General features: G+C 46.5%; 1 protein-coding gene across 3 annotated transcripts in view; it reads left to right on the top strand.

The window, feature by feature from the left end:
* The window catches only part of setd1ba (SET domain containing 1B, histone lysine methyltransferase a), a 15414-nt gene extending 1203 nt beyond the window's left edge, over positions 1–14211 (top strand). The window contains exons 1-19 of one of the 3 annotated variants that reach the window (XM_031742566.2): positions 152–1076; positions 1335–1486; positions 1748–1846; positions 2137–2407; positions 3247–3368; positions 3756–4844; positions 6445–7164; positions 7760–7933; positions 8020–8113; positions 8205–8413; positions 8516–8597; positions 8693–9043; positions 9178–9309; positions 9925–10464; positions 10726–10892; positions 10978–11103; positions 11220–11339; positions 11651–11788; positions 11902–14211. In XM_031742566.2, the coding sequence (XP_031598426.1) occupies positions 1016–1076; positions 1335–1486; positions 1748–1846; positions 2137–2407; positions 3247–3368; positions 3756–4844; positions 6445–7164; positions 7760–7933; positions 8020–8113; positions 8205–8413; positions 8516–8597; positions 8693–9043; positions 9178–9309; positions 9925–10464; positions 10726–10892; positions 10978–11103; positions 11220–11339; positions 11651–11788; positions 11902–12075 (4821 nt within the window). In that variant the 5' untranslated portion in view covers positions 152–1015 and the 3' untranslated portion in view covers positions 12076–14211. Of the gene's footprint in view, positions 1–151; positions 1077–1334; positions 1487–1747; positions 1847–2136; positions 2408–3246; positions 3369–3755; positions 4845–6444; positions 7165–7759; positions 7934–8019; positions 8114–8204; positions 8414–8515; positions 8598–8692; positions 9044–9177; positions 10465–10725; positions 10893–10977; positions 11104–11219; positions 11340–11650; positions 11789–11901 lie in introns of those variants that run through there. The other 2 variants (XM_031742564.2, XM_031742565.2) reach the window with 2 other exon arrangements.
* The last annotated feature ends 1214 nt before the right edge of the window (positions 14212–15425 follow it).

Consider the following 15425-nt stretch of genomic DNA (forward strand, 5'->3'; position numbering starts at 1 on the left):
CTGTTGAAGGACTCCTGAGCCGTGCCTCTAATAGCAGACGGCTCCTCTGCTGCTGCGCTCTGATTGGCTCGTCGAGCTACCGCTGTTAACCAGCCAATTGCCCGAGCACTGCAAACAGCACCAGGCAATGTCAAACAAAACCCAGCTTGTCCGATAGCAACGCACCTCCACTGAATTAATTCACAAACTAAGAGAAGCACAGTCAGGTTTATTATTATATAAATAAAAGCGCCACCGTTTTTTTAAAATGCTAGCATAACATTAATAATTTTTTAAAAAAGAGGACAAATGGGGAACATACGCGACGGTTTGGCACTAGTTTGTTGCTGTAACCGCAGCGTTCCAACGGTTATATAGCCGGGTAGCGAAATCGCGCTGCCAGCCAAGCGAGTGTTCGTATTAAAATTCCAATTCCCGTGTTTGACATTTTTATATTAGCCGCCATCACCAGTCGCCGTAATGACTCTTTTACCCTAAAATATCAACCGACATGTCCTGAATTTACAAACGGCCGCAATACCGCACAGAAAAGCTCGCCACCAAAGCAGTTTTATTAGCCCTTTAGTGGCAGTTAAGAAGATATTACCCCCTGTGTCTGCCTTGTGTTTGCCAGTTAGGTAAATACAGCCGGTAGATTCAACACTATATGTCGTTTAGAGGATTTTTGAGACACTAAACTATCGCCAGACCTCATTCAGTCGCGGATATAAATGGGAGCGTTTCTTTGTGGCCCGCCTAAAAACACTTTTATTTTATTGTAAGGCTAATGCAGCGTTAAATAAGCTGCGGCCATGGAGGCAAGTTTGTAACGAAAGTGCCGTTGGAGGTGGGCAAGCCTAGCGGTGTATTGTGGGAGAGACAAGCAGCTACAGACCAGAGGCACACAATATGTGTTGGCTCTCGCCGAAAAGGAGGCAGTATTCTTTAAGCTAAATCATGTAATGTAAGCGGCGAAAGGAAAGCGATTTCGTCTTTTCATCAATTAAAAAGAAAACAACACTCGATCGGACGAACCATGTCCAAGCCAGGGGAGAGGAACAGATTGAACGAAGACCATGGCAGAAAGCAGAGTTCAAGTAAGCTTGTTCTTTTTTCCTCTTTCTCCAGCCCTCCTAATGCCTGTTTTCCGTAAGTGGGATATACGCTAGATCCCATTTTTCGCTCTCGCTTGGGGTTACCCCCGCCACCGAAGTCATGCATCTGTAACGTTTGGCTGTTTTAAAGTGTTGGAGGAGGTGGAAAGGGGGGAGGTTTTGCTGGTAGGAGAACCGTGCTTAGCGCTTGGCTCCCGATAACGTTAGCTCTCCTCTCCTTGTCGCTGCCTGTCGTTTCAGGTTTGGCGAACGGCATGGACAGTCATCCCGTCTGCGGCTCGGCGGAGAAGCGGAGTCACCACTGGAGAAGTTACAAGTTGATAATCGACCCGGCGCTAAAGAAGGGATCTCACAAGCTGTATCGCTACGATGGACAGACTTTCAGCATGCCCGTAAGTGCCGCATTTGACGCGGCGGAGCGGCTACAATAGTAACCGAGTAGCCGACCTCCATGATAGGTTACAATGTGGCTGTGCTGGCCGTGGGTCGGTCACGGGCACGTTCAGCATCTTGAACACGGTGCCCGGAGGTGTTCGTGTTGATTCACCGACGCAGGACAACTTTGCAACAAGTTAGTAGCGTGTGGAGCTGTGAATGGGATGGATAACGGCATTGTGTGTGTGTGTGTGTCTCTCCCCCCTCTTCTCCCACAGAACCCCGGGATACCACCGGTGGACATCGTCAGAGACCCCAGGATCGGTCGTCTGTGGACTAAGTACAAAGAGACGGACCTGCCGGTGCCAAAATTTAAGGTATTCACTCTGGCTTGAAGATCGATGCCACACTTTTCCTTGCGGATACGGGGTGCTGTCAAAAGTTGCAGACACACCCCCCTCTCACTCATCTCCGGGATGCGAAGTGAAAATGTGCCTGTCGGGGACCAAAATAATACGCTCTGCTCTGATGCATGCCTGCATTTACGGACTCGACCGAGTGCATCAACGCGATCTTTGAAACTTCTCCTAGCAGTTGTTATCTCAGCTGTCAGAAATGACCCTCCACACACGCGGTGCAACATTAACTCCTGTCATTCTTCTTCCAGATCGATGAGTGTTACATCGGCCCCGTGCCTCCAAAGGAGGTGACTTTCGCCAGGCTCAACGACAACATCAAGGAAACATTTCTTACCGAGATGTGCAAAAAATTCGGAGAAATCGAGGAGGTCGAGATCCTGTACAATCCGAAGAACAAGAAGCACCTGGGAATAGCCAAAGTTGTTTTCGAGAGTGTGAAAGCCGCCAAAGTGGCCGTGCAGTCGCTTCACAACACGTCTGTTATGGGAAACATCATCCACGTGGAGCTGGACCCGAAAGGTAAACAAGAGCTTGAGCTTGCTTTAAAAAAAGGGAGAAAAAAAAATCAGAATCATATGTGTTATAAGAATCGGGAGCACAAAAATATGACAAGTTAAGTGTTTCCTTTAGGGTGACAGCGTTCACGTGTGCACATTTACGTGCGTTGCCTGGTTACGTGGATAATTGAATTCATTCATTGAATATAAGCCTGCTCCCACAAGCCCAGAGCTGACGGTGCTGTGCACTCCCACTGTGCATAATTTCAGACCTGCAAACAAACACAAGCCAATCTGTCCGAGTCCTCTGTATTTTAAATTGTTTGCATTTAACTTAAAACTAAGAAAAGAAGTTAGTTTTTCAGTTGTTAACACTGTTTGAATTCCATGTCCATGCATGTTCTGTCTTGTTATGTTTTTTACTGATGCAAAACAGCAACTTGAATGCATCTAAAGATACCACTTTAGCAGTTTTGCTTATTATTTAATGATGTAAATATTGGCAAATATTTTGACTCAGAGCTTGCACTGTTTTCATTGTCCGTAGTAATGTCTATATCTTAAAGTATTACCCCAAATTGATGCATTTTTTCCCTAAGTGTGATTGATGTCCTTTTAAGAAGTGCAGTTAGGGTTTGCTTTTTTTGAACAATATGCTAAAGGCATGCATGCTTTTTTTTAAATTAAAATATGCTGATCAGTGGTATTTATCCCAGAACATAATGACATGTCGCTGCTTTAAAATATTTAGTTTGGAGTTCAGCTACTGGAGAATAATCACTGTCACTTAAATGATGCCCGATGAGGTCTGTTGGCTTTGTAAACCTGGCATCAGACCCAGACATGTTTACTGTTCTGCAGGTGAGAATCGCCTGAGGTACTTCCAGCTCCTGATGAATGGCAGCTACACTCCACGGACGCTGCCTGTTGGTGGAGAGGAGGCCAGAGAAGTTTCCCCTCGAAGCCTGGCAGAAGCCTTACTGGTAAAAAAACAAAAAGAAATAAAGCTTAGGTTGTGTAGTTTAGAGTTAAATAGTAATTCAGTTGTAGTTTTGTGCTCATTTGTTGAAGGTCAGTTTGGAGGAACTGTTGCACACTCTTGTGTAGATGCTTTATTGTGCTTTGTAGAAATGGTTCAAGATACACCTGAGCAGGAGCTCAACTTAAAGTCAGTCAAACCTGTGGCTTTGTATCTTGAGATGTCCTCACACTGCTGAGCTACCAGCTTGCTATTTTGATTTTAAAAAATCTTAGTTGCTTCAGTTCTTTGAGAAACTGATTTAAAGAATCTTCTTGAACCTAAAGATTTTCTCGACAAAATGCCCAAATTAGAATTTGCCTCTAACAATTTCATATTTGTGTCCTCTAAGGCTTGCGAGCCCATCCGCAGGTTATCAGAGAGCGGCGTGTCTGCTGGGGGAGGAACATTGCCACCCAGCAGTTCCTCCACCCCCCTGACCTTGGAGACCGGCTACTCCAGCCTAAGACAGGATACGCCACAATCCCAGGGAACCCCTCATACCCCTCGCCAGGCTGGTACGCCCTTCTCTCAGGACTCTAGTTATTCCAGTCGGCAGTCCACGCCTGCCTACCAATCCAGCCGTCCTGAGAGCTCCGGAGGTTACAAATCTCGCCGACACGAGAGTAAATTTCAGGATGCGTACAACCGGAGACCGGAGAGGCCTCAGTATCGCAGCAACATGTATCGAAGTACGCCTGAGCAGCCTCCTTTCAAACAGCACCAGCTCACACCACCTGAACCTCCACCTTCCACCACTTCTTTCAACTACACAGCGCCTCCCCCCGCTACACCGAACTTCAAGTCTGCTTTCTCACCCTACCAGCCCCCTTTGCCCCCTGCGTTCCCTCCAGCAGAACCAGCTTTCCATCACCCAGCCCAAAGGGAGGGTGAATACCTCCGACCGCCAGAGCCGCCTCTGACGGCTGCTGTTGACTTTTTGCCCGCCAAGGAGCGACCACAGACTCCTCCGATCCCAGAGCCTCCACCACCAGAGCCCGCTCCTCATCCAACCACCCCTCCTCCTCAAACACCAGAGCACTGCCCTTCACCCGGTTCCCCCATTCTGGATCCAGAGCGGAACAGCCTGGATTCTCGCATTGAGATGCTGCTCAAGGAGAAAAGGACAAAACTGCTGCCGTTCCTGGACGAGCGGGACTCGGACAACGAGGTGCGAATGGAGGGAAGTCCGATTTCCTCCTCGTCCTCGCAGCTATCCCCAATCCCCCCTTACACAGGCGGCTCTCAAGGTGGTCAGCAAAATTCCCGTCCCTCCAGCACAGGTTTGGAGGACATCAGCCCCACGCCACTGCCGGACTCGGAAGATGAAGAGCCAATTCCCGGGACTGCCTCACTGATCAAGAGAATCAGCTCTCCTGTCCACGAGAAAGAGAAAGAAGGATCTTTGGGAGGCCACTCTCCCGCTGAAAAAATGGACACGGTAAAGCAAATATTTGTTTTTTTAATACCCTGATATTTGTGTCCAAATAGCGCCATATTTACCCGCATGCTTGTCACATTTGACAAGAAACAGCGCACAGGTGTGTGCAGATGCTGCTTCAATTACCTCTCATTAATGGCACTGATTAAGTTGATGGAAGCGCGGTGCTGATGTTTACGCGCAGCTGTGAATGACAGTTACACAGAGGACGCAGGAAGTCGGGTCTAGTTTCAGTGTGCGGCGGTAGTAGTAAACCTTCCCTTTTGTTTCATTCTTTTTGTTCTGCTTTGTAAAGGAAATTCCGGTTTCACAGCAAACCATGCTTTAAAAAGAAAATAGGGGCCATACCAAAAAGGTGTTTGCTCCTCCAGTTTACCACTGGCACTTTTATTTATTTATTTTTCTGCAAATGAAAAATTAAGAGTAAAGCACCTGTAACCTTCTGATGAAGCGTGTTTGTTTGCCTCATGTGCGCACAAGCACTCCTTGTAAGGCGCAGGTAAAAGAGTTGCAGTAAGTTATGAATGAAAAGCTTTCGGTGCAGCCTTACAAGTGCCTTCGCATTCATGGGAAGACAAACCACCTCTCTTTGTTTTAAAGTCGCAGTAGCACCGTCTGGCCTGTCAGGTTGCGTTTCTACACAGCGTGCTGCAAGGAAGAATAACAGCCTCTCTGCTGTTGGGGAATTGAACACTCTTGTTTCCTCTTTCTAACACTCGCCGCACACGCTCACATGGACGAAAAGCACGGTTTGGCTGTTGGCCCCATTCAGCACGCCACATTTCCTGGTTTAGCTGAGCCTGGCAGTCAGGATTGGCCGAGGCGTCTCTGTTCTCATATTTCAAGTTATCACAAAGCAAACAGTACAAACAGGTCATTTGGGTAACAACGCCACTCCCATGCTGAGCTTTCCCTGCTCGGTTTCATTTCTGCAGCAGCTGAGACTAAGACTTACGAAATAAAACAGAACAGATGAGAGTTCAGTGCTCAGATGTTTTTCAGAGTATTGCATTCGTGTTTTGCACTGCGGTGCTTTTAGTTTGGTGCCTAAGCAAACATCTCGGTTTGGTAACACGCTGACCGAAGACTCGGGTCAGCTGTGTTTGACTGTGACTGAACTTTGAACTCAGACCAGGTGTAGAATCATTTAGTGCTCTTATTTTGAAGGTGCCGTGAGTCCAAAATAATATTTGGTACAGTCTGAAGTTTTCCTGTAGCACATCCATGAGGGCAATAAAAGAGAGTTGGCACCGAATGCCTACTGAGATTTGTTGGTTTTCCTTTTTTAAATGTTGACAAATGTAACATTGCAGAACCAGTGTTTTTTGTTTTGTTTTGTTTTGTTTTGTTTGTTTGTTTTTTGGTGTATCCCGAGAAATAATTCCTTTACTATCATTATGTTTCATTCAAACATCTCAAACATTTCCACACAATGCCCAGCACTATTTATATTAAAGGGGCCGCCACATTTCTTAACTCGAGGTATACTCGTTTTGACCTCATTTTAAGGTCTTCATAAGAAAATAACATTTAGTCAGGTGTCAGGTGAAAAAGGGCAGGTGATTGCACAGTCCTGACAGGCTGTCCTGTCTCCACACAGGGTCAACAGTCATCGGGAGAGGATATGGAAATCTCAGACGATGAGATGCCCGGGACTCCGATCACAAGCGGAGAGTGTGGCAAAGGCATCGTCGTGAACTCTGCCGTGTCCCCGATGCAGACCATGGCCATGCATCCTTCCAGCTACCACCCCCTGTCCCACCAAGCCGGCTTTGCCATCCCGCATCACCCCCTGGCCCCTCACCTGGCCGCCCATACCGGAGTGCCTCACCCCATGCTGCCGCCCATGGGTCCCTACCCTCCAATGCCGGTGGTGCCTATGGATCTGATGAGCTGCTTCCGGTGGGAGCAGTGGAGCACGATTCCGATGTCCTTCCAGATGCAGCAGCAGATGCTGAGTCGCATGGCTCAGACCAGAGGGCCCTATCCCTATCCACATTTTATGGACAATGGCGCTTCCGGACCTTTCGGGGGACCCTATGCACCTCTTTCCATGGGTGCTACACCTGCAGGCAGCACAGGGGCACCTGGACAACAATGGCAGCATCCCAGTTTACCAAAGTTCAACCCTACCGTTCCTCCTCCTGGATATGAGACTAAAAAAGAAGATCCCCACAAGGCCACTGTTGATGGCGTGCTCCTGGTCATTGTCAAAGAGCTGAAGGCCATCATGAAGCGGGACCTGAACCGCAAAATGGTGGAGGTTGTGGCTTTTAGGGCCTTCGATGAGTGGTGGGATAAGAAGGAACGTTCTGCTAAGGTAAGCTATCACGAGCTCCAGCGGGAAAATCCGCATGTACTGACTGCTTATTGTACTAATTTTGAATTACGATCAGTTAAATAGTGAAACAAAATTAGATCCATAGGATATGAATTAATTATACGTACCAGAGGCCACAGACTGCAGTGACATTAATGTTGGATCATGTGATGCGTTTTGCAGATTATTAAGGAGAGTAATGAAAAGGCAGCTCTGCACATTTGCAGCTGATTTTCCTGTTTGTGGTCCAGCGTGCTTACGCAGCGAGGAGATTTGCATTAATACGAGATATTATTTTGACAAGTATCATAATGAATTCATCTGATGTGGTAATGTATTGTTATGAATTCAGGAACAGCTGAAGAGGTCAGGCGTTTCATCTTGTAAATTAATTAATTAATTTTTTGTTTAAAATCACTTAATTCATTTGCATTTTTGTGCCCGTTGATTGGATAAAACAAACAATCAGAGGATGAACAAGTAATTTAAAATCCCTTTTTCATTGATCACTGAGGAAATCTGACTGAGCTACTTTTTGCTGTTCATGGTAATGAGAAAAACAGGGTTTCATTTAGTTGACATCTGTCTTTCCAAGGCGTCTTTGACTCCAGTAAAAGGCACAGAAGGGAAAGAAGAAGAGAGACCTAAACCCAAAGAGACGATTGGTTCAAGTCTCCTTGAGAACTGGAACAAGGGTGAGGGGCTGGGCTACGAGGGAATGGGCCTGGGAATCGGGTTGCGAGGAGCCATCCGCTTACCCTCCTTCAAGGTATTAAGATTTCTACATTTTTTACTGAACTGTAGAAGGAAGCATCATCTGCACCAGGTGTTTAAAACGGTGCATGTTGTGCTCAGGTCAAACGGAAGGACCCTCCTGAGGCTGCAGCTGCAGGCGACAACAAACGAGCCCGACCCTCCACGCCTGTGGACGACGAACTGGAGGACGAAGGTAACCCTCCACCGTTTACACTCTCACTCGGTCCTCCATGCGTGCAGTTCTCTTTCAAAAGCCGATTTATCTTTTGGTAATTTTCTGTCAGACCGGGAACGAGACCAAGCTGAGCTCCCCTCAGATGATTCCAAACTAGATGGCGACGGCACGTCGGCAAAGAGACGCCACTCTCGACCGCTTGAGCTGGACAGTGAGGGAGAGGAGGAGGTGGACACCTCAGGGAAGGAAGAGTCACTGTCTGACAGGGAGGAAGAGCCTGGTAAAATGGAGGTTGTGGAGAGGCTGTCGCTGGGCAAAGTAAGTCGCCACCAAAATGAAAGGGGGGGGAAAAAAAGCAGCGAGTGGCATGTACAGAAAGTTTGTGTGTATCATAAACATTTTTTTTCCGATCTCTCCCAGGAGAGTGGTGATGAGGAGGGCGAAGGTGAAGATGAGAGAGACTCATCCAGTGAAAGCTCCTCATCAGATTCGTCTGATGATGGTACTTCAGATATTTGACAGAAACAGCTGGTTGGCTTTATTTTTTTTAATGCATTTCCAGTAGTTATTCATTTGTTTTTGCCTCTTTTCTTACAGAAGCTGAGAGTTCGTCTTCCTCCAAGGCCAGCTCAGACTCCTCGTCAGAAAGCTCCGACTCCTCTGACTACGAGTTAAGCTCGGAAGAGGAAGACGACGATGAGGAAGACAGGGAGGCAGCAGAAGATGCAGTGGTTGACGGCAAAGATGCCGCGACCTCCTCATCTTCTTCATCCTCTACATCTTCATCTTCTGAGGATGAGGAGGAGGGGGAAGAGGCAGAGGCTAAGCCTCCGAGCTCTCCTGCAGTACCGCTCCCAGAGGTCAAGGAGGAGCACATACGCAGACCTCCCAGTCCTGAGGAGCCGTCAGCAGAGGACCTGAAGCCACCATCACCTCAACACATCCCTGGTAAATGTTTGCTCCCATGTCTGTAGTCTAGCGTGCATCACTTCAACAAAAAGCATTTCTAATTTTTAAAATGATGCTGTCAGAGGTTAAATGAAAATTAGAAAAGGAAAAAAAACCTGTTTCTTGTCTTTCAGTCAAAGAGCGAGACATCAGTGACAGCCACATTCCTGCAGTGAAGTCAGAACATCAGGAGCATGTAGCAAACCTTCGACCACCCACACCCACAGGCGTCCTGTTTGACAGTGACCAGGAGACAAAAGCAAAAGGTAAAGCAGAGCCTGAAGATGTAGCCAGCACCCCTGGTCGTTTAGCCTCCTCCCAATTAGATTCAAGCACAGGTCTTCCCAAATCGGCCTCCGCATCTGTAATGCACCTCCCTCTCCCTCCTCACCCGGCAATAGAAGGCCGATCCCTTCTCCATCCGCCCCCAGGCCCCCTGCCCGACTTCCCTCAGCGGGCCCGGCTCCCAACAGATGAGGATATCCCCCGCACGCCCGGCAGGGACCTCATGGAGCGTGCCCGAAGTCTGGGTAAATCCCAGAGCACCGACACAGTGCCCAACACACCAGGCAGTGATGCTCCGCTCACGGGCAGCAGTCTGTTGCTTAGCTCCCCTCACATCCCTGGTAGTCCTTTCTCCTACCCTGCTCAGTCCCCTGTCCTTAGCGCTGGAGTGCCCCGTACTCCAGGAAGAGACTTAACATTCGCCCCCGTCTTCCCTGACCCTGCAGCAATTAATAGGAAAGTGTCCTTGGAGAGCTTGGATGATAGACCAGTTTTTAAGGAGCCGCACATCAGCGCTGTGCCAGGCCAGGTCCTGGCAGCTGGCACAGAGCACTCAGTCAGCATCCCTGAAGATCTACCTACTGGTCTCTCTCTAGATGTCCCTGTGCCGTCCGATGTCACGCCGTTGAAGAAGAAACCTGGACGACCCAAAAGCAAAAAGCTGCCAGCGGCCTCTGCGGCTGATGAGTCTTTGGAGCTCTCATCCGAGTCCATCCATCTGCCTGATGAAGCACATCTCGGAGCTCTCTCTGTACAGACGATCTCTGCACGGTCCCCCAAACACTCAAGCCTGGACTTCCGGGAAGGAGAGGTGGAGCCTCAGACCGTGTTACCTGATGAAGACAACTTCCTGACCTACAAAGACGAGGCACCCACAGTGGTCTCAAAGCCGGCACGAAGGACACGGCGGCCCTGGGATGAGATCCTGCTGGGAAGCCTGTCTCCTGTCACCACGCCTCCGCGGCCATACTTCACCCGACGCTCTGATTTTGAGGAGATGACCATCCTGTATGACATCTGGAATGAAGGCATAGACGAGGAGGACATACGGCTTCTGCAGATCACCTACGACAAGATGCTCCAGCAGGACAACGGTAACGACTGGCTCAACGACACGCTCTGGGTCAACCATCCTCATATCCTTTACTGCTCAAAAGTCAATGATCAAGTCTCTAATTTACATCACAGAGAGAAACAACATAAAACAAGTTGTTATTAAAGGTTTTTTCTTTCTTTTTTTGTAAATCAAATTGTATTGCACTGTATTTCGAACAGCAGCACCCTCTGGTGGTGAAAAAGAGGAACTTGGCAAATTTTGAGTCAGGGTTCAAGGATATTTGTGGCTTTCTGGAATAATTTTAAAGGTGTTTTTAGTCCCTTCCTTGACTTCCCTGCACCTACTAACATCCCTGGAGTGAAGAAAAAGAGGCGAGATGATGGCATGAGGGATCACGCTACGGGCTGCGCGCGAAGCGAGGGATACTACAAGATCGACAAGAAGGACAAGATCAAGTACCTTCAGAGCACGCGGCTGCAGTCGGAGGAGCCGCCGGTTGACACACAGGTGGGCAGGACGTGTGGATTGTGATGGTGTGTGTAACAAAACCTTGCTGTGGGTGAACACGTTTAACTTCTCCCTGTCTCTGCAGGGCATGAGTATTCCTGCGCAGGTCCACGCCTCAACCAGAGCTGGCTCGGAGCGGCGTTCGGAGCAGCGGCGCTTGCTGTCCTCTTTTGCGTGTGATAGCGACCTGCTCAAGTTCAACCAGCTGAAGGTAAATATTACGGAGGAGAACCAGTGCAGAGGTTGCCCTATTCTACAGGTTTTACCAGCAGACAGTTTAAAATGTTATCAAACTTCCTGTGACACCCCATCGTTTGTCTCTTGCAGTTCCGTAAGAAGAAGATCAGATTCTGCAAGTCGCACATCCACGATTGGGGTCTGTTCGCTATGGAGCCCATCGCTGCTGATGAAATGGTGATCGAATATGTGGGACAGAACATCAGACAGGTGAGAGGCAGACGGCTGGTTTGTGTAATGTGGGTTTTCTGCATGTATGTAAACAGTTTATTATGTTTTTAACCTACTTTTATGTGACTCAAGTGTATCTGATTAGGTGAAAGTATAGAAATAATGCAGTAACCATTCCTCAGGTTAGTCCAGGTAACTAACAATTTCGACTTCACAGAAGCCAGAGGTTTAGGTTGTTAAGCTCTTCACCAGTGGTTTTAAGGAGTGGAGCTGTTAATATGTTCACGGGGTATCAGCAGATATCTGCAGTATTAACATAACATCTAATGATCGACGTTCTTGTCTGGCAGGTGATCGCGGACATGAGGGAGAAACGCTACGAAGAAGAGGGCATCGGCAGCAGCTACATGTTCCGTGTCGACCACGACACCATCATAGACGCCACCAAGTGTGGCAACTTTGCTCGTTTCATCAACCACAGCTGCAATGTAAGGCAACATCTGCATGGGGGAAAAGGTTTAGCAGCACGAATATAAAAAAGAAAACTTGTTCTTATGCTCTTCTTCTTTCTTTTTTTTCTCCCCTCTCCTCCCTCTTGCAGCCTAACTGTTATGCGAAGGTCATCACTGTGGAGTCTCAAAAGAAGATTGTGATTTACTCCAGGCAGCCAATCAACGTCAACGAGGAGATCACGTACGACTACAAGTTCCCCATCGAGGATGAGAAGATCCCCTGTTTGTGTGGGGCAGAGAACTGTCGGGGAACGCTGAATTAACGTCAGAAAAAATGGTCTCCCCCAGCTTCTCTCTAAGCTCACCCCAAACTCGGCGCAGACTCTGGGTTTGAAATCTCGGATCAGGAGGAACGGAAGAAGGAAGGCTTCGTTTGGGAGCGAGGAGAAGAAAACCGGCAAGTCACCCGGACAGAGTTCAGCTACCTGTCCGGCCCTCTTCACATAATTAACTCTAGATTGTTTACGAATTATGGTGCTCTTAACATACAAATTAAAAAAACAAAAAAAAAAGAAGAAGAAGAAGAAAACTTCTAGTTTTTTATGTGCAAACACTTGACTTGCGGGTGCAGCGTTTCCTCCCTCCTCTCAACATCGGACAGTATTTCAGCGTGGCTGCTTCCACACCTGGCTCGTACAAGTTTTACACTTTTTTTTCTTCTTCCTTTTTTCTCATTTGTCTCATAAGCTTTACCCACACCACACGTGGTACATAGAAACAACACAGACTCACATGTTCAGCTGCTCACTAACACTGTTAAGACGCACAAGCCCACCAGGTAAACTCCACCCTCTTCCCCACTTGTGGGAGGAGAGGTGGATCGCAGACAGTGCCGTTTCCACGCGGGCGGTTTTCCTGGAGGTGAATCAAACTAATGAAACAAAAGGAAAAAAAAATTATCAAGCTCCACAAATGGTTAATCAAACCTACCATTGCAAAATCTGGAATATCCAACCATCTCCTGCTCTCACCAGCCAGTGACGGATCATGCTGCTTCCTCTTAGTTTATGCAAAAAAAGCTAATTAAGATGTTCAAACTTTGTATTGATGATATTCCAGTGTTTTGTTTCGTTTAGGTTCTCTTCTTACTTCAAAGACACTATGTTTGTGTGTGAATGTGTTCGTTATCGTGTCCTGATAGAGCGCGAGACTGTGAGTGCACTGCCCCCCCCCCTCTTCCGTGGGCCGCAGCGTGGAAAAAGCCAACCAATCATGCAGAGCAAGAAAGACGAAAGCTTAATCAAGTCCTGTCTACTTCCAGAGCAAGTGAAGGTACAAGTTTTCAGCTTTGGAGAGAGTAGTTAGTTCTCATGTTAAGTGCCATATGAATGCGTTACTGTCTTTTTTTAACCCGAGGAATCCAGAGATGCGTTAACATGCATGTGCACAGAAATGCTTCCTGTTTTGGCTGATGGAGGATGGACAGTGTTTTGGCTTTTTTTTTTTTCTTTTTCCTTTTTCTATCTGGGTTGACTGTCTCGTGTTTGTGTGCTCACAGATTTCTCTTCTCGTTATACTACCAGTGTTCAATGTTCCCCGCGAGGCAGAAGAGAGCCCATTCTTTCTTTATAAACTCATCGCAATGAAAAAAACAAACTTGTGAATGCACTCGGGGCTCGCACTTATGCTTCCGCCCCCTTTTTCACCCACTCAGTCCTCCCGCTAAGACCAAGTCGAACATTTTGCTTTTCATTCAGTTAAATTGAAAATGGAGATTTTTTTTTCCCACCAGTGATGTTCATATTGTAAATGATGACTTGTACAGAAGATCTAATGCTTTTTTTATATACATCTTCACAACTTTTAAGATGCATCTTTCTCTCTCTCTCTTTGTTTTTCACAAAAGACTGAGTATTTAAAAAAAAACAAACAACGTATTTTCAGGGATCTGTAAAAGAAATCTGATGGTTTAAAAGGTTGTTTATTTAAAGAAAAACAAAAAAAGGTCCACTGTGTACAGGACGAGTCTCCACCTCCCTTTGGAAAGATTGTTTCTTGTAGAAACGTCTTCATTTTTTTGCCCATTTGCTTTGTAATCCTAATATGTGTAAATAGTGTAACTGTGAATACTATATAAATATAAATATATATATATAAATATATATATATTTTTGTTCCCTGGGATTTGCTACATAAACACGGCTCGGACATCTATCAGAATTGGATGAGCTGGTAGCAGGAAATTCAGCTTGTGTCAAGCTTTGGTTTTTTTTGGTTTTGTTTTTTATTTTCTGTTGTAAATTCTATGAAAAGTTTGCGGTGTGGAGAAAAGAAAGGTGCAGAATCGGCATGAGAAGAGGACTGATGTGTCAGCCTGTTTCTCCTGTCTATTTATTATACAACAAATGTATGAAAAAAGAAAAAAATGGAAATAAAGCATTTTTGCATACATCCATAAATGCTGGTGGTTTGTTATTCCTGAGGCTGCACGATGTGAGATAGAAAGATGACTGATGGACTGAAGATCGTCCTGCTGATGCAGGCGGCAGCTGATCAATCACTCTGTGTCAGGCTGCTTTGACAAGGTCATGTGACTCAGTGCAGGTTTCATAATACTACAGGTGAGGGGATTCTGCTTGTGCTCATTATGCGATCCACTGCTACTAGTGAGCCACTTTCAACTCCCAAATCCTTGAATGCTGAAGTCTCTCAGGTCCATTGCAGTGCTGTGGAAAAGCCTTGAGCCGCCCTTAATTTCTTTACATTTTGATGGGAAAATGAAAACATACATGGAAATAAGGCAAAATCAAAGATTTTACAAAGTCTAACAAACTGAGGCAAGTCTTCTTGTCATTTCTTTAAGGAGACTTTAGGAACAGTTCTCCAGCTTCTTGAAGGACATTCAAAGCTCTTCTTTGGATGTTGGCTGCCTTTTGTTCTGTTCTCCGTCCAATATTTTCCCACAGTGCTTCAATAATGTTGAGGTCCGGGCTGTGAGGAGGCCAATCCATGACTGGTAGTGGTGCAACAAATCTTACCTGCACTGCAAGGTGTAAATTTGAATGACAGTAAAGTCTGACTTTGTCTATCTCAGTGGTTTTTTCCTCTATCCAGGTATGTTTTTACTGCACTGGCAATGTAGAAAAATGAAGGTGTTGCCAATCAGTTGCTTTCTAGCATGTCTGAACAAAATCTGATGGGCCTGTGTTCATAACGGCATCAGTTTTGACAAGACCTCCAACACCACTGACTTAAATGCAGCCCCAAATCATCACAGAGCCTCCACCGTGTTTTACTAATGGCTGCAAACACTGTTGTACCTCCCTCCAGCCCTCCTATATACATATTTTCACATTTTCAAACTCCAATGGACTGACGACCTTCCCAGGCCGTAACTCACAACCCTGAATTTACTGGATCACTGGATGGATGGATTGCAGATAGGAGCCAAATTCTTTTAGGGAGAGGTTTATTAAATTTCACGTGACCATTGTTAATTCAACCCGCCTCTAAAATAATTCAAATTAAAACTGTCGACATGCTGACTTTTTCTCTCGCTATATACACAAACATGAATGCAAAGAGACTTTTAGTCCAAACCAAGTCTTGCGTCAGTTCACTGAGGGGTCGGTCTGAGACAGGTCACAATTCTCCATGAGCAAATGGCAAGTCA

The sequence above is a fragment of the Oreochromis aureus genome, linkage group 7 (genome assembly GCF_013358895.1).
Source record: "Oreochromis aureus strain Israel breed Guangdong linkage group 7, ZZ_aureus, whole genome shotgun sequence".
Lineage (NCBI taxonomy): Eukaryota > Metazoa > Chordata > Actinopteri > Cichliformes > Cichlidae > Oreochromis > Oreochromis aureus.